This window comes from Haliotis rubra, unplaced genomic scaffold, assembly GCF_003918875.1.
Source record: "Haliotis rubra isolate DU_JTF1 unplaced genomic scaffold, ASM391887v1 Scf1132, whole genome shotgun sequence".
Classification (NCBI taxonomy): Eukaryota; Metazoa; Mollusca; class Gastropoda; order Lepetellida; family Haliotidae; genus Haliotis; species Haliotis rubra.
The window spans coordinates 97,576-125,574 of NW_025765040.1; the positions used below are offsets into that span (position 1 = coordinate 97,576).

Here is a 27,999-nt window from a genome sequence, read left to right on the forward strand (position 1 = left end):
ATGAGGTTGAGGTACTGAGAATTCTTAGTTGACTAAGGCAACTAAGGGTAGGAGTATAGATACAAAATTATGCCTTATGTGCCAATGAGTGTATATCTTTGACCGTTGAGGAGTACTATGAACGCTTGCGACACTTTGCCCCACGTTGGGCGCCAATGTAAGACTTGGGTAATTGCTGTTATTAAGTAACAATTACGTCTCACGGGAAAAGGGATGGGCAAGTGTGTCTATTGCGCGAAGTGCTCCAGTCAAAGATGACACAACACAAAAGACAGTAATAATATATATTGAAATAAAAGTCTTGGTAACAGAGTTGCAAGTTCCGACTGCACAGTCCAGGTGAAACCTAAAAAACAAGCTGGCTTGTTGTCACCTCGACAGTGCAGGCAGAAAGAGCCATTGTACAGATACAATAATGAAAATACATAATAATCCGACTGATATGTAGGATGTGACGACAATACTTAATAGGGGCAACAATATTATTAAAGGACAAATAAATACAATATTGGTACAAAAGTATATGTGCATATATGAGCACACAATCCCAAAGAGTATTTACAAAAAATACCTTTAATTACATAACCCAAAAGAATCGTCACACCCCTCCTATCAGAGGATTTACATAGGGCCCCACCTGAGGTGAGGTGAAAGTCACATTAACTTTAAGGGCCAATGGGAAGTATAAAAATACATATATATACACAAAGTGGGGCAATATCTATACCCAACACATTTGGAATATATGATACAGAAAACCGGTTGATTGATATACACAATAGCCACGACAGGACACCTGGCCTGTACGACACATGTGGCTAAGGGAAATGGGGTATGACTGCCTGTTGGATGATCATACTAGTCAATATGAGGCTAGCTCCAACAGAATGTCGATACACCCAGTAGGTACACCACTTGGGGCTACCCAGGATAAACACCTAATTGTAGTAAGTAAATTGACAGTATGTAATAAACGGATATTACATAAATTATATTACTACGATATGTAGGTATATTATTGGCCATATAATATAATACATTATATTATTATTGAATAAACTGTGACTTCACTTTCACATCAAGTGGGGGGAACATACTAAAATACGATTGATATAGTGGCATGGTACCGGTAGTCAATGCTATGTTAAGATAACCATGAAGCAGACGACGGACCCTAGTTTTGTTTACATCCGGTGCAGCCATTTTGTAATGGAGCCGGACGGGAGCCGGAGAATGCCGAGGAGAGCCGAAGACAGCCCAGGCTGTGTGCTGCTCAGTGGAGAGGTCAGCACTGGTCAGTGAGCATGACCGCCACTAATTGGTTCCAGCTGACACCGTGATACTCCAACTGAGCACATGGTTTGGAAACCGGGACAGTGATACAGAGACTTTTTAATTTAGATTAAAATGGCAAAAAGAGTTCTGTTGTTAGCAGCAACAAGTTGTAAATAAATGGAATTTTGAATTTAGCAATGAGCTAGAGACAATTTTGACTGGCAGGTCAAATAAGCAAATTAATGCTAAACACACAAAGTACTTTACTAAAATGAATTTTTAGATGAAAATATATTACAATGAGTACATGTCATTTATTCTTGCCATCGAGTGCACGTTTGGACAGTCACAGATGAGTGACCTTTCGCCAGTTTGGCACAGCAAGAATAATTGATGACAGTGACCCAACACTTGTTTTAATTGTGATTTATCAAATTAAATAATACATTAATTTAAAAGCCGCAGATAATTACTTATCCTGCTAACAACATAACTATACATAGGAATTTAATACAGAAGACCCAGTTGCAATATCGAAGCAAACTGAGGTTCTTACCTAAAAAACAAGCTGGCTTGTTGTCACCTCGACAGTGCAGGCAGAAAGAGGAAGATTTCAGGCTTGGGGTCCCACGCTCGTAGTAGTAGCAGTAGTAGCAGCAGCAGCAGCAGTAGCAGTAGCAGCAGTAGCAGTAGTAGCAGCAGTAGCAGCAGTAGCAGCAGCAGTAGTAGCAGCAGTAGCAGCAGTAGCAGTAGTAGCAGCAGTAGCAGTAGCAGTAGTAGCAGCAGTAGCAGCAGCAGCAGCAGTAGTAGCAGCAGCAGTAGCAGCAGCAGCAGCAGCAGCAGCAGCAGTAGTAGCAGTAGTAGCAGCAGCAGCAGCAGCAGCAGCAGCAGTAGCAGCAGCAGCAGCAGCAGCAGCAGCAGCAGCAGCAGCAGCAGCAGCAGCAGCAGCAGCAGCAGCAGCAGCAGCAGCAGCAGCAGCAGCAGTAGCAGCAGTAGCAGCAGCAGCAGCAGCAGCAGCAGCAGCAGCAGCAGCAGCAGCAGCAGCAGCAGCAGCAGCAGCAGCAGTAGTAGCAGCAGCAGTAGCAGCAGCAGTAGCAGCAGCAGCAGCAGCAGCAGCAGCAGCAGCAGCAGCAGCAGCAGCAGCAGCAGCAGCAGCAGCAGCAGTAGCAGCAGCAGCAGCAGCAGCAGCAGCAGCAGCAGCAGCAGCAGCAGTAGCAGTAGTAGCAGTAGCAGCAGTAGCAGCAGTAGTAGCAGTAGCAGCAGCAGCAGCAGTAGCAGCAGTAGTAGCAGTAGTAGCAGCAGTAGCAGCAGCAGTAGTAGCAGCAGTAGCAGCAGTAGCAGTAGTAGCAGCAGCAGTAGTAGCAGCAGTAGCAGTAGTAGCAGCAGCATCCAGGTACCTCCTACGGGTATACGGGTATTCTTGCTTCATCACGGAGTGACCTACATGGTAGGGTCCCTGGCAGTCGTTACATGCCGGATGTGTGAGAAGGTGCAAGGAATATACAAATCTCATCTTGAAAATCACCTGTTTTTGTGTTTTCAGAATGGGGCGACATAATCACGACTTCGAGAAAGGAGACGAATACAGAAGGTAAGTAGACATCATGTTTTCTATATATGCTGACAAGACGGAAGGGAACATGTTTAACTGATAGTAAAGGTGTAACGACGATAATGTCTGAAGGAGCGGTAGCGGCTTCCTGCGGTCTGAACAAGATCTGCATTATTCCTATACTTCCTGCGGCCTGAACAAGATCTGCATTATTCCCATACTCCATGCAGCCTGAACAAGACCTCAGTATTCTTATATTTCCTGCAGACTGAACAACATCTGCATTATTCCTAAACTCACTGCAGCCTGAACAAGACCTGCATTATTCCTATACTTCCTGCGGTCTGAACAAGATCTGCATTATTCCTATACTTCCTCCTGTCTGAACAAGATCTGCATTATTCCTATACTTCCTCCTGTCTGAACAAGATCTGCATTATTCCTATACTTCCTCCTGTCTGAACAAGATCTGCATTATTCCTATACTTCCTCCTGTCTGAACAAGATCTGCATTATTCCTATACTTCCTCCTGTCTGAACAAGACCTGCATTATTCCTATACTTCCTCCTGTCTGAACAAGATCTGCATTATTCCTATACTTCCTCCTGTCTGAACAAGATCTGCATTCCTCCTGTCTACAAGATATACTTCCTCCTGTCTGAACAAGATCTGCATTATTCCTATACTTCCTCCGGTCTGAACAAGATCTGCATTATTCCTATACTTCCTCCTGTCTGAACAAGATCAGCATTATTCCTATATACTTCCGAGTCAGAACCCGACAACCGTTTCATGTTTGGACATTCACTGTGACTAGTCACTTTTTATTTGTTTGGAGACAGTCATGCTAATGTACTTGTGTTTGTTGAAGCTGGGAGTATGTATTGTTATGATAACATCACATTGTTACTGCATGTAGGGTACACTCGTATTGTTGACACAAGAACAACATTAAACCCACTATGTCTGTACAATCATTCAAACCAAAATATATCCCTTTTGTCATATGAGTTCACCTGGCGGACCTGAAGGACGGGACTAGGGCAATATGGTGTGTATATCCACCAGTGTGTGTTGGAGGGAGATGGAAGGGGAGGTATCAACTGTCACCACGTCACACTGGTTCATGGTACGAACTAAGGGCCGGCTGCAAGTGTGCTTCATCAAATCACGAACTGTGTATTTACGGGGTAGATACATTACGGAATAAACATACCGTGATATGATCAGCTAAAACACACACCGTAGTAGCGGGTACAACCTGGGGTGGAGGGGATAGGTACATTGGCCCAGGTCAAACATGTCCTCTTTGAAATGACATATTTGACACACATAAACCCGGGGTCTGTTGGTGTACAAGTGTATGCATATTGTATTGATGGATTTGTCCAGACGACCCTACCTGGACGAGGAAGTAGTTCTGTAGTCCAGTACAATCTGGTCTGACATATGTTTTACACTGTCTGTTTGTAGTCCAGTGCTGGGTAGAGTCAGTGAGTAGATACTTTACCCATGAAAGGAATCGAACCCGAGCTTTGTGTGTGACAGGCAAACGCTTTAACCACTGGGTACCCCACTCCCTCCATGTTACTTGAATCAGCTGTTGACTTAGCAACGTTATATATTTATAATGATACTGACCTAGTCTCACATGGCAGATCATGTCGAACTATGTACGTCTTACATTGTAGATGCTGGTGACCTAGTTACGTCTTATATTATACATGCTGGTGACCTAGTTACGTCTTGTATTATAGATGCAGTTGACCTAGTTATATTATGTATTACAGATCCGTTTGACCTACTTACGTCTTGTATTATAGATGCAGGTGACCTAGTTATGTCATATATTACAGATCCGTTTGACCTAGTTACGTCTTATATTATAGATGCTGATGACCTTGTTACGTCTTATATTATAGATGCAGTTGACCTAGTTATGTTATATATTATAGATCCTTTTGACCTAGTTACGTCTTGTATTGTAGATGAAGTTGACCTAGTTATGTTACATATTACAGATCCGTTTGACCTAGTTACGTCTTATATTATAGATGCTGATAACCTAGTTACGTCTTATATTATAGATGCAGTTGACCTAGTTATGTTATATATTATAGATCCTTTTGACCTAGTTACGTCTTATTGTTTTAGATGCTGATGACCTAGTTACGTCTTGTGTTATAGATGGTGTTGACCTAGTTACGTCTTATATTATAGATCCTTTTGACCTAGTTAAATCTTTTAAGTCCCCGAAAGATGTTTGTGTCTTCTTTTCGGGAAGATGACCTGCACGGCACATCATTCAGGTCTGATATTGTTACCTACTACACACAGCTGTGAGTGTAAACCAGGATTAGGACTCAGGATCAGTGTGTCAAGTCTGATATTGTTACCTACTACACACAGCTGTGAGTGTAAACCAGGAGTAGGACTCAGGATCAGTGTGTCAGGTCTGATATTGTTACCTACTACACACAACTGTGAGTGTAAACCAGGATTAGGACTCAGGATCAGTGTGTCAAGTCTGATATTGTTACCTACTACACACAGCTGTGAGAGTGTAAACCAGGAGTAGGACTCAGGATCAGTGTGTCAAGTCTGATATTGTTACCTACTACACACAACTGTGAGTGTAAACCAGGATTAGGACTCAGGATCAGTGTGTCAAGTCTGATATTGTTACCTACTACACACAGCTGTGAGTGTAAACCAGGATTAGGACTCAGGATCAGTGTGTCAGGTCTGATATTGTTACCTACTACACACAACTGTGAGTGTAAACCAGGAGTAGGACTCAGGATCAGTGTGTCAAGTCTGATATTGTTACCTACTACACACAACTGTGAGTGTAAACCAGGATTAGGACTCAGGATCAGTGTGTCAAGTCTGATATTGTTACCTACTACACACACAGCTGTGAGTGTAAACCAGGAGTAGGACTCAGGATCAGTGTGTCAAGTCTGATATTGTTACCTACTACACACAACTGTGAGTGTAAACCAGGATTAGGACTCAGGATCAGTGTGTCAAGTCTGATATTGTTACCTACTACACACAACTGTGAGTGTAAACCAGGAGTAGGACTCAGGATCAGTGTGTCAGGTCTGATATTGTTACCTACTACACACAACTGTGAGTGTAAACCAGGAGTAGGACTCAGGATCAGTGTGTCAAGTCTGATATTGTTACCTACTACACACAACTGTGAGTGTAAACCAGGAGTAGGACTCAGGATCAGTGTGTCAGGTCTGATATTGTTACCTACTACACACAGCTGTGAGTGTAAACCAGGAGTAGGACTCAGGATCAGTGTGTCAAGTCTGATATTGTTACCTACTACACACAGCTGTGAGTGTAAACCAGGATTAGGACTCAGGATCAGTGTGTCAAGTCTGATATTGTTACCTACTACACACAACTGTGAGTGTAAACCAGGATTAGGACTCAGGATCAGTGTGTCAAGTCTGATATTGTTACCTACTACACACAGCTGTGAGTGTAAACCAGGAGTAGGACTCAGGATCAGTGTGTCAAGTCTGATATTGTTACCTACTACACACAACTGTGAGTGTAAACCAGGATTAGGACTCAGGATCAGTGTGTCAGGTCTGATATTGTTACCTACTACACACAACTGTGAGTGTAAACCAGGAGTAGGACTCAGGATCAGTGTGTCAAGTCTGATATTGTTACCTACTACACACAGCTGTGAGTGTAAACCAGGATTAGGACTCAGGATCAGTGTGTCAGGTCTGATATTGTTACCTACTACACACAACTGTGAGTGTAAACCAGGAGTAGGACTCAGGATCAGTGTGTCAGGTCTGATATTGTTACCTACTACACACAACTGTGAGTGTAAACCAGGATTAGGACTCAGGATCAGTGTGTCAGGTCTGATATTGTTACCTACTACACACAACTGTGAGTGTAAACCAGGAGTAGGACTCAGGATCAGTGTGTCAGGTCTGATATTGTTACCTACTACACACAACTGTGAGTGTAAACCAGGAGTAGGACTCAGGATCAGTGTGTCAAGTCTGATATTGTTACCCTACTACACACAGCTGTGAGTGTAAACCAGGAGTAGGACTCAGGATCAGTGTGTCAGGTCTGATATTGTTACCTACTACACACAGCTGTGAGTGTAAACCAGGAGTAGGACTCAGGATCAGTGTGTCAAGTCTGATATTGTTACCTACTACACACAGCTGTGAGTGTAAACCAGGAGTAGGACTCAGGATCAGTGTGTCAGGTCTGATATTGTTACCTACTACACACAACTGTGAGTGTAAACCAGGAGTAGGACTCAGGATCAGTGTGTCAGGTCTGATATTGTTACCTACTACACACAGCTGTGAGTGTAAACCAGGATTAGGACTCAGGATCAGTGTGTCAGGTCTGATATTGTTACCTACTACACACAGCTGTGAGTGTAAACCAGGAGTAGGACTTCAGGATCAGTGTGTCAGGTCTGATATTGTTACCTACTACACACAACTGTGTGAGTGTAAACCAGGATTAGGACTCAGGATCAGTGTGTCAGGTCTGATATTGTTACCTACTACACACAGCTGTGAGTGTAAACCAGGAGTAGGACTCAGGATCAGTGTGTCAAGTCTGATATTGTTACCTACTACACACAACTGTGAGTGTAAACCAGGATTAGGACTCAGGATCAGTGTGTCAGGTCTGATATTGTTACCTACTACACACAACTGTGAGTGTAAACCAGGAGTAGGACTCAGGATCAGTGTGTCAAGTCTGATATTGTTACCTACTACACACAGCTGTGAGTGTAAAACCAGGATTAGGACTCAGGATCAGTGTGTCAGGTCTGATATTGTTACCTACTACACACAGCTGTGAGTGTAAACCAGGAGTAGGACTCAGGATCAGTGTGTCAAGTCTGATATTGTTACCTACTACACACAGCTGTGTGAGTGTAAACCAGGATTAGGACTCAGGATCAGTGTGTCAGGTCTGATATTGTTACCTACTACTACACAACTGTGAGAGTGTAAACCAGGAGTAGGACTCAGGATCAGTGTGTCAGGTCTGATATTGTTACCTACTACACACAGCTGTGAGTGTAAACCAGGAGTAGGACTCAGGATCAGTGTGTCAAGTCTGATATTGTTACCTACTACACACAACTGTGAGTGTAAACCAGGATTAGGACTCAGGATCAGTGTGTCAGGTCTGATATTGTTACCTACTACACACAACTGTGAGTGTAAACCAGGAGTAGGACTCAGGATCAGTGTGTCAAGTCTGATATTGTTACCTACTACACACAACTGTGAGTGTAAACCAGGATTAGGACTCAGGATCAGTGTGTCAGGTCTGATATTGTTACCTACTACACACAACTGTGAGTGTAAACCAGGAGTAGGACTCAGGATCAGTGTGTCAGGTCTGATATTGTTACCTACTACACACAACTGTGAGTGTAAACCAGGAGTAGGACTCAGGATCAGTGTGTCAAGTCTGATATTGTTACCTACTACACACAGCTGTGAGTGTAAACCAGGAGTAGGACTCAGGATCAGTGTGTCAAGTCTGATATTGTTACCTACTACACACAGCTGTGAGTGTAAACCAGGAGTAGGACTCAGGATCAGTGTGTCAGGTCTGATATTGTTACCTACTACACACAACTGTGAGTGTAAACCAGGATTAGGACTCAGGATCAGTGTGTCAAGTCTGATATTGTTACCTACTACACACAGCTGTGAGTGTAAACCAGGAGTAGGACTCAGGATCAGTGTGTCAGGTCTGATATTGTTACCTACTACACACAGCTGTGAGTGTAAACCAGGAGTAGGACTCAGGATCAGTGTGTCAAGTCTGATATTGTTACCTACTACACACAACTGTGAGTGTAAACCAGGATTAGGACTCAGGATCAGTGTGTCAAGTCTGATATTGTTACCTACTACACACACAACTGTGAGTGTAAACCAGGAGTAGGACTCAGGATCAGTGTGTCAAGTCTGATATTGTTACCTACTACACACAACTGTGAGTGTAAACCAGGAGTAGGACTCAGGATCAGTGTGTCAAGTCTGATATTGTTACCTACTACACACAACTGTGAGTGTAAACCAGGATTAGGACTCAGGATCAGTGTGTCAGGTCTGATATTGTTACCTACTACACACAGCTGTGAGTGTAAACCAGGAGTAGGACTTCAGGATCAGTGTGTCAGGTCTGATATTGTTACCTACTACACACAGCTGTGAGTGTAAACCAGGATTAGGACTCAGGATCAGTGTGTCAAGTCTGATATTGTTACCTACTACACACAGCTGTGAGTGTAAACCAGGATTAGGACTCAGGATCAGTGTGTCAGGTCTGATATTGTTACCTACTACACACAGCTGTGAGTGTAAACCAGGAGTAGGACTCAGGATCAGTGTGTCAGGTCTGATATTGTTACCTACTACACACAGCTGTGAGTGTAAACCAGGATTAGGACTCAGGATCAGTGTGTCAGGTCTGATATTGTTACCTACTACACACAACTGTGAGTGTAAACCAGGATTAGGACTCAGGATCAGTGTGTCAAGTCTGATATTGTTACCTACTACACACAGCTGTGAGTGTAAACCAGGATTAGGACTCAGGATCAGTGTGTCAGGTCTGATATTGTTACCTACTACACACAGCTGTGAGTGTAAACCAGGAGTAGGACTCAGGATCAGTGTGTCAGGTCTGATATTGTTACCTACTACACACAGCTGTGAGTGTAAACCAGGATTAGGACTCAGGATCAGTGTGTCAAGTCTGATATTGTTACCTACTACACACAGCTGTGAGTGTAAACCAGGAGTAGGACTCAGGATCAGTGTGTCAGGTCTGATATTGTTACCTACTACACACAACTGTGAGTGTAAACCAGGAGTAGGACTCAGGATCAGTGTGTCAAGTCTGATATTGTTACCTACTACACACAACTGTGAGTGTAAACCAGGATTAGGACTCAGGATCAGTGTGTCAGGTCTGATATTGTTACCTACTACACACAACTGTGAGTGTAAACCAGGAGTAGGACTCAGGATCAGTGTGTCAAGTCTGATATTGTTACCTACTACACACAACTGTGAGTGTAAACCAGGATTAGGACTCAGGATCAGTGTGTCAGGTCTGATATTGTTACCTACTACACACAACTGTGAGTGTAAACCAGGATTAGGACTCAGGATCAGTGTGTCAGGTCTGATATTGTTACCTACTACACACAGCTGTGAGTGTAAACCAGGATTAGGACTCAGGATCAGTGTGTCAGGTCTGATATTGTTACCTACTACACACAGCTGTGAGTGTAAACCAGGAGTAGGACTCAGGATCAGTGTGTCAAGTCTGATATTGTTACCTACTACACACAGCTGTGAGTGTAAACCAGGAGTAGGACTCAGGATCAGTGTGTCAGGTCTGATATTGTTACCTACTACACACAGCTGTGAGTGTAAACCAGGAGTAGGACTCAGGATCAGTGTGTCAGGTCTGATATTGTTACCTACTACACACAGCTGTGAGTGTAAACCAGGAGTAGGACTCAGGATCAGTGTGTCAGGTCTGATATTGTTACCTACTACACACAACTGTGAGTGTAAACCAGGATTAGGACTCAGGATCAGTGTGTCAAGTCTGATATTGTTACCTACTACACACATCTGTGAGTGTAAACCAGGAGTAGGACTCAGGATCAGTGTGTCAGGTCTGATATTGTTACCTACTACACACAGCTGTGAGTGTAAACCAGGAGTAGGACTCAGGATCAGTGTGTCAAGTCTGATATTGTTACCTACTACACACACAACTGTGAGTGTAAACCAGGATTAGGACTCAGGATCAGTGTGTCAAGTCTGATATTGTTACCTACTACACACAACTGTGAGTGTAAACCAGGAGTAGGACTCAGGATCAGTGTGTCAGGTCTGATATTGTTACCTACTACACACAACTGTGAGTGTAAACCAGGATTAGGACTCAGGATCAGTGTGTCAAGTCTGATATTGTTACCTACTACACACAACTGTGAGTGTAAACCAGGATTAGGACTCAGGATCAGTGTGTGTCAGTCTGATATTGTTACCTACTACACACAACTGTGAGTGTAAACCAGGAGTAGGACTCAGGATCAGTGTGTCAAGTCTGATATTGTTACCTACTACACACAGCTGTGAGTGTAAACCAGGATTAGGACTCAGGATCAGTGTGTCAGGTCTGATATTGTTACCTACTACACACAGCTGTGAGTGTAAACCAGGAGTAGGACTCAGGATCAGTGTGTCAGGTCTGATATTGTTACCTACTACACACAGCTGTGAGTGTAAACCAGGAGTAGGACTCAGGATCAGTGTGTCAGGTCTGATATTGTTACCTACTACACACAGCTGTGAGTGTAAACCAGGAGTAGGACTCAGGATCAGTGTGTCAGGTCTGATATTGTTACCTACTACACACAAGCTGTGAGTGTAAACCAGGATTAGGACTCAGGATCAGTGTGTCAAGTCTGATATTGTTACCTACTACACACAACTGTGAGTGTAAACCAGGAGTAGGACTCAGGATCAGTGTGTCAAGTCTGATATTGTTACCTACTACACACAACTGTGAGTGTAAACCAGGATTAGGACTCAGGATCAATGTGTCAAGTCACTCCATGCAAGCAAATCTTCATGTTACTATACACTGACAAATATCAGGCCACGCCTTTAAATACTGTTTTCTGATTGGCTGGAAATAAAATGGGCGGAGACTGAGTGGCATTATTGTTCAAGACTTCGCATTGTTGTGTACATGTATTTATTTATTTAGTTTGTATTCGTGATTAAGTATCCAATATGTGAAGTTGTTAAGTTGTTATTGTTTTGTGTTTTGTTCGTATGATTGGTTTTGTGTGTTCAGGGAGTACATACATCGTGAGCTAACTCTGCAAAATTCCTCTAAAATAAAGTCAATGGTTTTAAAGGGAGGAGTCTTAATGTCCCTTTTACATTATTGTTGTGATGTAAAATGGTTCTACGCATGGTGATTACTTGTAGAAAATAGTGGTGTTGGTTGTAAGGTTATCTCGCAAGAGCGTAGCGCTTGGGGTTGGTTGGAAGTGTCGCAAGAGTGTAGCGCTTTGCCAATGTTGGAAGGTTGTGTTGTAAGAGTGTAGCGCTTGCTGATGGTTGCAAGGTTGTGTCGCAAGAGTGTAGCGCTTGCTGATGGTTGCAAGGATAGCGGCAAATAGGTTGCCTTTCATGGAACATGGTAATTATTTCCTACCAGGCCCGCGTCAAGGTCTATAATCTACGCAATCCTCGCCGGTGCAGTACTGGTGGCGCTTGGCCCGCGCCCTAGGTCTGGGTTTGGGCCTGAGATCTCTGAGAGACGATGAGGATGATTTGACGGCGACACCAACAACCGCCACACCATCAGTGGAGGAGGCGCAGTCGGCAACAGGCACATACAGATTTGCTTCAGTTGCATCAGATTCCAAAATATGTTCCGAGATAGGCACGTAAGTAGCAATCATCCACACTGTAGTTGTAATGTAGTTATCAACTGAATTTACAATTCTTAGTAATGCAAGTAAATGAACTTCATAGACCAAGATAGAAAGCATGCAAGTAGAGAGCCTTGAGAACAGAGACTGGCTGTTTGTGTGAAGACTACAGTGTGTCCATATGGCCCATGCTCCAATGTGATGTAGCAGGCTGTGGGATGCATTTGATGTTTTTTATTAAATCCCCAAAGACCGAGTTGCTGTGCCGGAAGTATACAAACCTAGGTCGTCAGCGCTTGACTTCACTACCTCCGGCGATCTGATTGGCTAACACATTACACTGAATGAATGTGTTTCTATTCATTCTAATATTTTTATTCGTTTTAAAATTATTTTTATCAAGATAAAACATCAGATCGTGACATCTTGGATGAAAGACGTTTGAGTTTCCCTCTCGTTTTCCCACGTGCATTTGTTGTCATTTTATTAACCAATTTGATGGCGCAGACGATCCTAGTTTTGTATACTTCCGGCACAGCAACTCGGTCTTTGGGGATTTAATAAAAAACATAAAATGTATCCCCACGAAAAGCGCATGTACATGCCTCCTACATACATCGGAGATATGGACAAAAGCTTTTGATACTTGTGAGACCTTAAAAATACGATATAGTCATTGACGTGTGCGTAATTGTTCGGTTTTCGATCATGTCACCGTATTTCTGAGATGAAACTTTACATATTATATAGTAGGGGCGTGGATACTAAAACCGGAGCCTAATTCATCGATTTTCTGACCCGCAGTGGGGGCCTATGGTCACGGGTTCTGTTCTGTACCCAACCACACTGTCTAACGCCCATTCCTGATGTACCGCCTCGCATAGTTCTAGTCCTGAATTTTTCTGGAGTGGTACACACTCTAAAATGTAGTCTAGTACTCTTTAATCCAGCTTTGTGGGGTGTTATATGAACAGGTGGGGGTGATGTACATTTCTCTGTATATTTCTCCAGCGACTGATTGATATATCTCATTTACGTGAGACCTGTCCATAACCTAGAGCACACAAACAATTAATCTTGACGTCACCGTTGGCTATGACGTCATTCACTGAATTATAGCGGGAATATTGCGTATGCCGTTGTTCCGTGAACTAATTGAAGACGTTAGAACGACTGGTGCACTTCCTTCACAGTCCCACATCTCATGTGTGTCGATGATTATCTTCATGTGAATGTTTCTTTCGTTTCCAGGACCATCATGGCGCGCCAGGGTGGATCGGCTGTAGATGCCGCCATCGCCTCCATGTTGTGTACAGGGCTGGTACATCGTCACAGCGCCGGGATTGGTGGAGGGTTCTTCATGACGATCTACAACAGGTGGGTGTCAGGGAGGGTGTTCTTCATGACGATCTACAACAGGTGGGTGTCAGGGAGGGTGTTCTTCATGACGATCTACAACAGGTGGGTGTCAGGGAGGGTGTTCTTCATGACGATCTACAACAGGTGGGTGTCAGGGAGGGTGTTCTTCATGACGATCTACAACAGGTGGGTGTCAGAGTACGTGTTCTTAATGACGATCTACAACAGGTGGGTGTCAGGGAGGTGTTCTTTGGGACGATCTACAACAGGTGGGTGTCAGGGAGGGTGTTCTTCATGACGATCTACAACAGGTGGAGGGTGTTCTTCATGACGATCTACAACAGGTGGGTGTCAGGGAGGGTGTTCCCGCTGACGATCTACAACAGGTGGGTGTCAGGGAGGGTGTTCTTCATGACGATCTACACCAGGTGGGTGTCAGGGAGGGTGTTCCCCATGACGATCTACAACAGGTGGGTGTCAGGAGGGTGTTCTTCATGACGATCTACAACAGGTGGGTGTCAGGGGAGGGTGTTCTTCATGACGATCTACAACAGGTGGGTGTCAGGAGGTGTTCTTCATGACGATCTACAACAGGTGGGTGTCAGGGGAGGGTGTTCTTCATGACGATCTACAACAGGTGGGTGTCAGGGAGGGTGTTCTTCATGACGTCTACAACAGGTGGGTGTCAGGAGGGTGTTCTTCATGACGATCTACAACAGGTGGGTGTTAGGGAGGGTGTTCTTCATGACGATCTACAACAGGTGGAGTGTCAGGGGAGGGTGTTCTTCATGACGATCTACAACAGGTGGGTGTCAGGGAGGGTGTTCTTCATGACGATCTACAACAGGTGGGTGTCAGGGAGGTGTTCTTCATGACGATCTACAACAGGTGGGTGTCAGGGAGGGTGTTCTTCATGACGATCTACAACAGGTGGGTGTCAGGGAGGGTGTTCTTCATGACGATCTACAACAGGTGGGTGTCAGGGAAGGTGTTCTTCATGACGATCTACAACAGGTGGGTGTCAGGGAGGGTGTTCTTCATGACGATCTACAACAGGTGGGTGTCAGGGAGGGTGTTCTTCATGACGATCTACAACAGGTGGGTGTCAGGGAGGGTGTTCTTCATGACGATCTACAACAGGTGGGTGTCAGGGAGGGTGTTCTTCATGACGATCTACAACAGGTGGGTGTCAGGGAGGGTGTTCTTCATGACGATCTACAACAGGTGGGTGTCAGGGAGGGTGTTCTTCATGACGATCTACAACAGGTGGGTGTTAGGGGAGGGTGTTCTTCATGACGATCTACAACAGGTGGAGTGTCAGGGAGGGTGTTCTTCATGACGATCTACAACAGGTGGGTGTCAGGGAGGGTGTTCTTCATGACGATCTACAACAGGTGGGTGTCAGGGAGGGTGTTCTTCATGACGATCTACCACAACAGGTGGGTGTCAGGGAAGGTGTTCTTCATGACGATCTACAACAGGTGGGTGTCAGGGAGGGTGTTCTTCATGACGATCTACAACAGGTGGGTGTCTACAACAGGGTGTCTTTGAGGGTGGGTGTTCTCCAAGAAGATCTACAGCAGGGTGTCTGTGAGGGTGGGTATTCTCCAAGAAGATCTACAACAAGGTGTCTGTGAGGGTGGGTGTTCTCCAAAAGATCTACAACAGGGTGTTTGTGAGGATAGGTGTTCTTCATGAAGATCTACGACAAGCGGGTGTCACTGAGTGTGGGTGTTCTTCATGAAGATCTACAACAGGGTGTCTGAGGGAGTGTTCTTTGTGAAATGTTAGTCACCCACTATGGCAGCAGCCTACAACGAAGATGTACTTTGCAAATTGCAAATGAATTTCGTAGAAATTGACTGAGGTAAAATTTTGTCCCAGAACTTCGGAAACAGTTCATGTCCTAGATGCCCGTGAGCGGGCGCCAATACTGGCCAACCAGACCATGTACATCAACAGGACCGACGGTTTGACCTCCACCCTGGGTGAGTTGACCACACACTTGATCTATTTATATCCCACTGTCAGCATGGTGAGGGAGTGAGGGAGGTTTGAGTCTGAACAGCATGTCAGCTTCTTGTGTACGGACACCACTTGGCTGAAACCTTGACAGACATCAAGCTGTCATCAGAGAGAATGGGATTCTGGGATTCGAACCCTAAATCATAGGTGTCTGATAGGCCCTAAGGTAGCTATGGTGCACGATGAAGGTCGTTATCTTAGACAACAGGACCACCCGAGCCTTCATTGTCAAGTGTTTTATGTGCAGATGGATCTCCTAAGTCTTTACATGAAGTGATTCCTGTGCAGGTGGACTGGCGATCGCGGTCCCCGGGGAGATCAAGGGATACTGGGAGGCGCACCAGCGTTATGGCCGTCTTCCATGGAGGGATCTCTTCCAGCCCGCCATCAAACTGTGTCGGGAGGGGGTGCCCGTCTACAAACCTCTGTCAGTGGCCATCAACCGGTACCCCGACCTTCTCAAGAACTTCTCCCATACGTAAGTGAACCACAAACCCGTAAGGTACATTTCACGACTTTTTCAATACGTAAGTGAACCAAAACCGGCACACGACATCCTCCTCCACGTATGCGCTAACTAACATGGGACATGAAACAAGCAATAGTTTACACGACAAGAGTTATGCAATTATACTCAGGGACAAACATTATTGTGACATGGATTTTTCAGTGGTAATCTTGTGAATGACAGTGTGTGATAAAATGGTCGAAGAAATGCAACCAAACAGTTGGTGTAATTGCACGGAATGTACGTGGAGTGAGATGGGGCGGTGGGGTAGCCGAGTGGTTAAAGCGTACGCTCGTCACGCCGAAGACACGGGTTCGATTCCCACATGGGGCACAATTTGTGAAGCCTATTTCTTGTGTCCCAGGACGTGATATAAAGCGGCGTAAAACCATACTCACTCACTACATGAGTGAATCGAGGTCCATCGCCGAGCTGAGATCAGGACACCTGTCTACAGTCTACAGAACGTTACATACAGTTGAACAATAACAGGTGTCTACAGTCTACAGTTGAACGTTACATCAGGACACGTGTCTACAGTCTACAGTTGAACGTAACATCGGGACACGTGTCTCAGGACACGTGTCTACAGTCTACAGTTGAACGTTACATCAGGACACGTGTCTACAGTCTACAGTTGAACGTTACATCAGGACACGTGTCTACAGTCTACAGTTGAACGTTACATCAGGACACGTGTCTACAGTCTACAGTTGAACGTTACATCAGGACACGTGTCTACAGTCTACAGTTGAACGTTACATCAGGCCATGTGTTCTGGATGGGGCGTTGTGATCTGGTGCCGGATAACACCTGCAGCAAGAATGCCGGTGGTTGTGATTGAGGGAAACGAACGCACGATCCCCCTGATTTATTACCTTTTGAACATGTCTAAAATGGAATGGGGCGACGTTTGCAACGTCATCCTCCAACAGCGCTGCAGGAACTCCGCCAAGTGCGCTGTTCGTATGGACTGATGGTCATAACTTGAAACATCTTTCCATGTAAAAACATAACAGTCGCCGCACCAAACGTTTCACATTGATTCTGTCGGTTGTTTGTGCGTAACCATAACTTTTGACATTGAGTATATTACAACTAGTCATCGCCCACTGCGACTCAAATTCCACATACTTGCAGAAGGCCATCGATCGTCATGGACTTCTCTCAACCTGATTTGAATTTTAAGTGTTGTTTAACACCGCAGTCGGCAATATTCCAGCTATATGGCGAGCTTCATGTGAAAGGAGACCATTGTTTCGTTGAAAAGTTAAAAACATATTTGTGTTTCAGGATGTATTTCGACGCCACGACAGGGGAGCCGGTCAAGGTGGGTGAGAAGGTGAAGCTTCCCATGCTGGCCGACACGCTGGACACCATCGCCGAGGACGGAGAGTCTGCCTTCTACAACGGCATCCTCACCGACATCATCGTCGACGAAATACAGCGATATGGTTAGACTGGTAGCGACGTTAATAAGCAATACAAATACAGATTGACAAACACTGAATGAAAACAGGTCACAACCAGAAAATTCATATTCCAATCCACACACTTATACCACCAGTAATTCCACCGTGGCCGAGTTGTTAGGGTTCGGCAGCCAACGTTGACGATGTTGCAGTAATATAAATCGTTAACAATGTTACACAATCATTACAGCTGACAAAATATAATTCCGTCTTGACTGGTGGCATGTAATCGTCAAAATCGTAAACCAAATAAAGCACACCAATGTCACACCACTGGATCTATAGCCCTTCATCCGCCCCATTAATCATATACTGCATATATGTAGAACGATCTACTGACATGTTTGACAACTGAAACACCCACACATTATGATACACATCATCACGAACATCAGCGGAATATTGTGTAGAGGGAGGAGATATCCCTTTATTACCCATACGGGTGAGGAGATCCCGTGTAATATCTTTTTGATATTTGCAGTGTGCAATTTAGTGATTCTCGACGTTGATTGGTTAATCGTATATTTGTACTTTTTCATTGGATGCCGGAACTACTTTCACACACTACGTTCATTTATTAAAGTTTCATCGATTCATTGATAAATTGACATTAAGTAATGTAATCACACAGTCCGAGATCTAAAAAAGAAAACATTAAGGTTAAAGAATATGAATATCCTTTTTATTAGACCTTATTTTTTTGGAATGAAAATGCGTTATAAATAGTAGTCTTTTTAAATTATAATCTTTACAAAACCCACCAAACAATCGTTTGCATTGTTTGTAAACAAATATGGCCGCCGTTAGGCTAACCCCGATCAAGGTCACTTACCTAGTTAAAGTTGACGGTGACCAAATAGGAAGAGTGATAAGAATTTTACAGCCCTTGAATTCCCCAAACCTGTTTGTTGTTGAAATAGAAACAGCAAGATACCGACTAAAGATGTTATCTGAAAGTGTAACAAGTAAGTCGGACACGGCGTCCATGCCATCTCACAAGAAAACAGCTCCTTTCTTACCGGAATCAGTGCTAGTCAGTGTTCGTCTTCAAGATGACTTTTTATATCCATGCATTCCTAATCAATCCGAGAGGTTGGTCCCAGTGGCCGATGCAGAGATTGACACATTTTATAGACTCGGATTCCGACTAGAGTTATCCTTCTTGGAACTGCTGTACTCTACTAAGACGAGAGTGTAACACGCCTTCCACAGAACAAAATGTTGTTTAATCTTCAAACTTGTTGAGTTTCTTGACAGAAAACTTTTTCTAGATGTATTCGTGGGATGGTTGTCTTTTAGATTTCCCAACTTTTAACCGTTGACTTTCACGAAAATTGACAGGTTTTCGCCAGAGTGTGTTTCAACACTACACCGTCACCCGTCACTAGAAAACACGTCAGTCGTGAATGAACGATGTTCCGTCGCGCTGTCTTGATCGAATAAATGTTTAGCTCTTATTAAGTTCAATGATATATTTAAAAGATCATTTTTATCATATTAACAAATGTTAATTAATTATTCCAGGCATAATAATTTTGTTGTATTTTAAAGCGATTTTATGATGTACTATTTCCATAGCGTAGTTATGTTATTACCGCTGGAGAAGTTAGGTTTAATACGCGCATGAATACGAATCAGCTGTTTAAGGTCACAAGTCCTGTCTCCGGGTGGTTTTTATTTCGTGGTTCTTCCTTTTAAATTACATTATGGGTAATAAATAGAATAACCAACGAGGTACGAGTGATTATGCCCTCGTTAAAATAATGTTCAGTGCCGAGCCTTTGCGAGGCACTGAACATTATTTTAACGAGGGCATATTTCCCAAGGCTCGGCATTGTGAACATTATTTCAACTCGGGCATATTTCCCGTAATCACTGGTACCTCGTTGGTTATTCTCTAAGTATGATATTTAAGAAGTCGCCGGATTTGCATATTTTCCTACCACCTCAGCAGGTTCATCTGACACCGATTTCATATGGTAATATATGATTGTTGCAGCATAAATGTAACATTCTTGGTTACACTCAGCCTTTCGTTACAAAGGAGAACGTGATGTGAGTGTTGTAAATAATAGTACAACCATATATGTGATAAGACACGTTGTGTCGACCTATACTGAACCCGGAAATCACAGCCCAGCAGTGGGATTAACTTGATCTGAACTGTCTGAACCACAGGCGGAATAATCTCCGGGAAGATCTGAACCAGTACAACGCCACCTGGAGGACGCCGTTGTCAGTGACCATGAGAGACAACCTGACCTTGTTCTCTGTCCCGCCACCTGGAAGCGGCGCTGTGTATGAATACATCATGAACATTCTGGACGGTAAGTAGTCCGGGCACTTGAACCTGACTGTCAGTATTATTCCTGTTTGTAAACAACAAGAACCTCCGGATTAGAAAGACCGGTGTCTATGGTTAAGGAATCTGAAACTGCTATGTGAATATTTTGGATTAATGCAGGCGTACATTAACGACACACAATGTCATGACACACATTCATTATGTGCTGTGGTGTTGCTAGGTTACGGCTTAACGCCCGACAGCCTGTCGACCAATGAGAAAAGCGTATTGACATATCACCGGATCGTGGAAGCCATGAAGTTTGCGTACGCCAAGAGAACGGATCTCGGAGACGAGGACTTTGTTGATGTTACAGAGGTGAGAGGTCATACGTGGTAGGGGTGAGAGGTCAAGTGTTTGTGGCAGGGGTGAGAGGTCATGTGTTAGTGAAAGAGGTGAAAGGTCATGGGTGACAAATAACCAGAAAGCCACACAGAGCAAAATATCAACAACATATTCAGCAGATAATAGCATTATCAGTACTTCTATCCATTATATAATGCAATGTTATCTACGGTACTAAATATTTGAAGGGTAAGAATCAGTAATTACCTAGACTATATTTCAGACGAAATATATCAGAAATTCCACATATGACACAGGTTTGTTACGCGAAAACCAGCACTAAAGTATGCATTGGCACTGCCTGGGTCTTGCCCATAGTGTTGTGACATGTGATGTGTGTAATATGTGCATTGAGTCTGCTTGGAAGAGGTGTGAAACGGCATGACCTCGCCTGGTTTTAACATTATAAGCCTATTCCTCTTCAGCTGATAAAGAACATGACATCCCGCGACTATGCCGATTCCATTCGGGCTCAAATAAACGACTTCCGAACGCAGGACACCGACTACTACGGCCCTACGTACTACGACAGCACCAAGACGGGGACGACGCACACTTCAATCATAGACGCTCAGGGCAACGCTGTTGCTATAACATCTACCATCAACACCTAGTCAGTATAACGTCTATATAACGTCACCTAGTCAGTATAACGTCTATATCACGTCACCTAGTCAGTATAACGTCTATATCACGTCACCTAGTCAGTATAACGTCTATATCACGTCACCTAGTCAGTATAACGTCTATATCACGTCACCTAGTCAGTATAACGTTTATATCACTTCACCTAGTCAGTATAACGTCTATATCACGTCACCTAGTCAGTATAACATCTATATCACGTCACCTAGTCAGTATAACCTCTATATCACGTTACCTAGTCAGTATAACGTTTATATCACGTCACCTAGTCAGTATATAACGTTTATATCACGTCACCTAGTCAGTATAACGTCTATATATATAACGTCACCTAGTCAGTATAACGTCTATATCACGTCACCTAGTCAGTATAACGTCTATATATCACGTCACCTAGTCAGTATAACGTCTATATAACGTCACCTAGTCAGTATAACGTCTATATCACGTTACCTAGTCAGTATAACGTTATATATCACGTCACCTAGTCAGTATAACGTTTATATCACGTCACCTAGTCAGTATAACGTCTATATCACGTCACCTAGTCAGTATAACATCTATATCACGTCACCTAGTCAGTATAACGTCTATATCACGTAACATCTTATATCATGTCACCTAGTCAGTATAACGTCTATATCACGTCACCTAGTCAGTATAACGTCTATATATCACCGTCAGTATAACCTATATCACGTCAGTCATCAGTATAACGTCTATATCACGTCACCTAGTCGTCACCTAGTCAGTATAACGTCTATATCACGTCACCTAGTCAGTATAACGTCTATATCACGTCACCTAGTCAGTATAACGTCTATATCACGTCACCTAGTCAGTATAACGTCTATATCACGTCACCTAGTCAGTATTGTACACGTACCTAGTCGGTATCACGTATACCTCAGTAGTCAGTATAACGTTTATATCACGTCACCTAGTCAATATAACGTCTATATCACGTCACCTAGTCAGTATAACGTCTATATCACGTCACCTAGTCAGTATTGTATAGTGTCTATATCACGTTACCTAGTCCATATAACGTTTATATCACGTTACCTAGTCAATATTACGTCTATATCACGTCACCTAGTCAGGATAACGTCTATATCACTCCACCTAGTCAGTATAACGTCTATATCACTCCACCTTGTCAGTATGGTGTCTATATCACAGGCTCTGAAGAAAATCTGAAATTTGCATATGTTATGCACTTCTGACAAGACGTGTCTCACACCTCAAGGGAGCATTCGAACAGTGTGTCAAGTATCTGGATCATCTACATTACTCATCACTGGATTTACATCCAACATACAGAGTATTCTACATTTCAGAAGTTGACATTTTATCTCAGTTGTGTACATGGATTGATTGAAGCCTTTTGTGTGTCTAACCTCCAAACAGTGGAATACGGCTTACATTTTTTGTGCTCTCTACTTGTATGTGTATATGTAACAATGGGACCAATCACTCACCTGCCTTCTGAGTTAAAGGCACTCAGTGAGACTGCCACCAAAAGGGTACCTGAAATTGTTTATAATAGCTTAAAACAACTTAACATTTATGGTGTTTCACAAACACACAGAGGCTCAAAGGGGGTACTCGTCAACTGTAGTCAAATCTAATAAGCACATTCTTCACAGAATTTGAAGACTTCACTGACAAGTTGAACAACCAGGGCGGAAAGTTTATCATTTGTACAGATTTCAACATTCACGTTGACAAAACAAATGACAACAACGCCAAACAACTGAACTTCTTGCTGAAATCAAAAAAACTCGTCCAGGTCGTTATCCACCCAACTCACAAGAATGGACACACTTTAGACTTATTGATTACAAGGGCCCATAAAATAAATGTTTATGATTTCATCTATTACCACTCTGTTCTGTCCGACCATGTTGGTTTACTCTGTTCCACAAATCTTCACAATCTCCAACGATTAACCATTCGAATCAAATGCCGAAAATGGAAGGATATCGATACTGATTCCTTCACAGCCGATGTTAAGTCATCACTCGATTCAGTAACGTCAGACTCATTGCCGGATGCAGTTAACACCTACAACCAAGATCTCAGTGACATACTGGATAGGCATGCTCCACAAAACACAAGGACAGTAACCTTGCACAAACAAAGTGCCTGGTACAATGGCGACATAAGATCAGCCAAGCAAAAGCGACGGAAACTGGAGAGGAAAATGAGGAAAACACAACTGACCATTGATCGTCAGATACATGCTGAACAACGCAACAAAGTGAACAAACTAATTGAAGATGCAAAGAGAAATTACTTCACATCCAAACTGAATGAGGCAAAAAATCAAAAAGAAGTTTTCCAGGTTGGAAACCAGTTGCTCTTCAAGAACAAACAACGAGCACTTCCTTCTCATTCATCAACTGGGAAGTTAGCCTCTTCCTTCATCAGTTTCTTCACGGACAAGATTCTCAACATCAGAAACATCTTGAGCACATCTCGCGACCAATGTGCGCTCTGTGCAGCTCGTGAGGAGACAGTCATATCTGTACATACTCACTTGACATGCTTTGCACCAACCACTGAGAAAGAGATCAGTATGTTAATTGCAAAAAAGTCCAACTAAATCGTGTTCTCTCGATCCTTGTCCAACATGGCTTATGGAAAACAGCCCACAGGCCGTCATAACAACTATTACATCCATAGTGAACCAGTCACTAAGTCAATGCCAGGTATCATCGTCACTGAAGGAAGCACTAATAACACCTCTTTTAAAGAAGCCAACATTGAAACCAAATGTCTTTAGGACTATCGTCCAGTTTCAAATCTGCCATTCATTTCCAAATTGATAGAGCGTGTTGTAGCAAACCAACTGAAACAACACCTCCTGGACAACAATCTTGGTGATATCATGCAGTCAGCATACAAAATAGGTCACAGCACAGAAACAGCTTTGCTGCGTGTGCAGAATGACCTTCTGCATGCTGTTTTTTCCAAGGGAGCGGCAATTCTTGTCCTCTTGGATCTATCAGCGGCATTTGACACAATAGACCATTCCACTCTCTTGGAAACGCTACAGTTACGTCATGGATTCACTGGCGATGCGTTATCATGGTTTCAATCGTATCTCACAGGACGCAAGCAATCAGTTATCATCGATGGGGTTAGGTCTGAGAACAGAGAATTAAGGTTTGAGTGCCACAAGGCTCAGTCCTACGCCCAATCCTGTTCACTGTATATACCATACCCGTTGGTGATATAGCCCGAGCCCACAATCTCAGCTATCATCTCTATGCTGATGACACTCAACTATATCACGGATTCAAGCCACAAACCGCATCTTCTGTACAGAATACCCTGCTGGCAATAACAAATTGCATAGCTGAGATCAAATGTTGAATGAACAGTAATTTTCTGAAATTGAATGATGACAAAACTAAGATTCTCATCATCAGCTCCCAACAGACAAAATCAAAGTTCAAGGTCCCTGGAGTTCAAATTGGAGACACGTTTGTTCAACCAGAAAGCCATGCTCGAAATCTAGGTGTCATCTTTGACTCAACATTAAGCATGGGAAATCACGTCAGTAACATCTGCAAATCTGCTTATTACCACCTAATTAACATCAGACAGATTAGCAGGTACATGGACAGACCATCAGTAAAATGCCTAACCCATGCATTTGTGACATCTGGACTACTGCAACAGTCTACTCATCAGAAGTGCATGGACAAGTTACAGCGTGTTCAAAACACAGCTCCCAGGCTCATAACATGCACACATATGTATGTGCACATAACACCAGTCCTGAAGGACTTACACTGGCTCCCTGTAAAAGACAGAGTTGTATTCAAACTTCTTGTGTTTGTTTACAAGTCCATTAATGGGCTTGCTCCATTCTATCTCCAGGAACTAGTCAACATTCACAAGCTTGGAAGGTCACTCAGATCAGCTAAACAGCAAAGCTTAGATGTTCCATTTGTCCGAACCACAACATACGGGGACAGATCATTCAGCAGAGCGGGTGTCGTACTCTGGAATGGATTACCTGAAAATGTCAGAAAATCAGAAAATATCAACAGTTTCCGACCTTGTCTCAAAACCACCCTCTTCAAACGAGCATTCGACTAAGCGCACATGAGCAGGACTCTGGATATGTAGCGCTTTACAAATGTCGAATTTGATTTGATTTGATTTTATCACGTCACCTAGTCAGTATAAATTATGGTTAATATGTTAAGGATTAACTAGGGTTCGCTCACCATTATATCGTGTGTTATTCTGTTGTCAGTTTCGGCTCCAAGGTACGCGGCAACGTCACGGGCATCGCCTACAACAACGAGATGGACGACTTCTCAACACCCGGGGAGGTCAACTACTTCGGCGTGCCGGCATCTCCCGCTAATTTTATCGTTCCTAGAAAACGCCCCTTGTCGTCGATGTGTCCCAGCATCGTCGTCGACAACAACACCGGAGACGTTGTGCTGGCAGTCGGGGCGGCAGGAGGCACCAAGATCACAACCTCTACCATGCTGGTAAGATTATGATGCTGATGGTGATCATGATGATGGTGTTGCTGCCGATAGCTTGGAATAACCCACATAGCTGTGTATAGGGATCTACAGTAACCTACGTTAATAACTAACTCAATGCTACCACTGCCTTAGTGAGTCACAACCGTAGTTCGACATACGCATTGTGCCTATGTATGGAGCAATTGGCCGGTTCGTTATATCTGTCAGTTCGTTACAAGCGTAGTTTCTTGCGTTACCATGGGTGTGAGTAGCCTACTGTTGGGCAGTGTGATCGATCTTGTTATATCGAACTTCGTAATTTTTCATAACGCTCCCTTAATTATTAGGACAGCATTTTCAAAGCCGGAGAGCATCAATATATATATTTTATTCACAGCTATAAACATGAATGGTGTAAAGATATTTTGACAACATTACGATTAGTGTCCATCCATCAGCTGCATCAGTATTATACCATCCTCGTTCTCCACCCGTCACTACCTTGTCTGTGATGCAGAACAGAGACCGTTATTGATGACTCACACCTGTCCCTGGTTCCTCCTCTAGGTGAGTCTGTACACCCTCCGGCTCGGGCTGCCTGTCGGGGACGCCATCGACAGCAGACGCCTACACCATCAGCTGCTGCCCAAGACCCTCAGTGTAGAGAAGGGATTTCCCCAGGTACAGTCACACAGGGTCCCTAATGTGTAACATACATCGTTATTGGTAACATTGATATTGATCTGTTACAAGATCCGGTATGGAGCAGGCAAACCTGTGAGTGATGGTATGAGCATCAGTTATCGAGTGAGTGAGGTAAATATGGTTAGATAAGTTTCTACATGAGGACCTATTTTCCCGGATTTCCAGCCACGGGCATGGATGAGGATATGAATTGCGTTTCCGACTCCACTACGTGACTGAGTGTGGGTTGTGTCTAGTTTATACCCACCTGTAGAACCATCCGACCTACCCGAAGATGGCGGGCGGTAGGCTAGTGGTTAAAGCGTTCGCGCCATGCAGAAGACCCGGGTTCGATTCCCCATATGGGTGCAATGTGTGAAGCCCATTTCTGGTGTCCACCGCCGAAATATTGCTGGAACATTGCTAAAAGCGGCGTAAAACCCAACTCACTTCTAAATACACAAGACCCGTGAAGATCCGGGTTTGAATTGGTCTTAAGTAGCCCATGCTTGTCGTAAGAGAAGCCTAATTGAATCGGGTGGTCAGGCTCGCTGATTTGGTTGACACGTGTCATCGTATCCCAATTGCGTAGGTCGATGCTCATGCTGTTGATCACTGGATTGTCTGGATCAGACTCGATTATTTACAGACCGTCGCCATATAGCTGGAATATTGCTGGGTACGGCATTAAACATTAAACCAGCCAATCAAAATACACAAGGGGCCGATATGGTTCACTTGTTGCCGTACATATATGGGACTGATCTCTTCAGCCTGTCTTGGTCTAGGTTCGAACACGTCCAACATGCCCTCAAGCGAACACTTCCAGTCTTACATGCCGAAACCCTGACGCAGGGCTTGGCTATCCAAGACACGTGAATTAGGTTCATAAGGACGAAAAGATATGTACAGTATATTTTCGTTATCTTATGTATTTTATGATTTATGTTTAATTTTTATCATTTGCAGGAAATTTTGGATGGATTAAAGGCCAAAGGCCACAATTTTACCCTCGACAATCCGGGCTCAGTTGTCAATGCGATTCACGTGACCGGAAGCATGCTGCACGCCGCCAGTGACATCCGGAAGTTCGGGGCACCAGATGGATATTAATGACGTCATCCCTAGGTTTATCATCTTATTCCAATACAATACCAAAGAATCATTCCACACAGTAGATTACATGAGTTGTGAGATTAAACGTGCATGCACGTGTACGTATAAATCGGTACGTATGCGCACAGATCAGTACGGGCATGCGTAGATTGGTACGTATACGCAGATCCGTACGTACCTGCATAGATTGGTACGTATACGCATAGATCCGTACGTGCATGCGTAGATTGGTACGTATACGCACAGATCCGTACGTGCATGCATAGATCCGTACGTGTACGTATAGATCGGTATGTATACGCACAGATCGGTACGTGCATGTATAGTATGCCTACGCATTAATTGGTATGTAAAAGCATTGAGCGGTATGTAAACGCATTGATCGGTATGTAAACGCATTGATCGGTATGTAAACGCTTTGATCGGTATATAAACGCATTGATCGGTATGTAAACGCATTGATCGGTATGTATAAGCATTGATCGGTATGTAAACGCATTGATCGGTATGTAAACGCTTTGATCGGTATATAAACGCATTGATCGGTATGTAAACGCATTGATCGGTATGTATAAGCATTGATCGGTATGTAAACGCATTGATCGGTATGTAAACGCATTGATCGGTATGTAAACGCATTGATCGGTATGTAAACGCATTGATCGGTATCGG

General features: G+C 43.6%; 1 protein-coding gene across 1 annotated transcript; it reads left to right on the forward strand.

The window, feature by feature from the left end:
* Window positions 1-27,997, forward strand: LOC124291909 (glutathione hydrolase 1 proenzyme-like). The gene is given in 14 exon segments (XM_046728983.1): window positions 1-11; window positions 2,819-2,866; window positions 12,142-12,348; window positions 13,585-13,710; window positions 15,577-15,680; window positions 16,006-16,195; window positions 17,519-17,679; window positions 19,876-19,887; window positions 19,890-20,024; window positions 20,223-20,359; window positions 20,812-20,999; window positions 25,305-25,548; window positions 26,095-26,208; window positions 27,181-27,997. Coding segments are annotated over 14 exon segments (1,821 nt in total). The 3' UTR covers window positions 27,325-27,997.
* The last annotated feature ends 2 nt before the right edge of the window (window positions 27,998-27,999 follow it).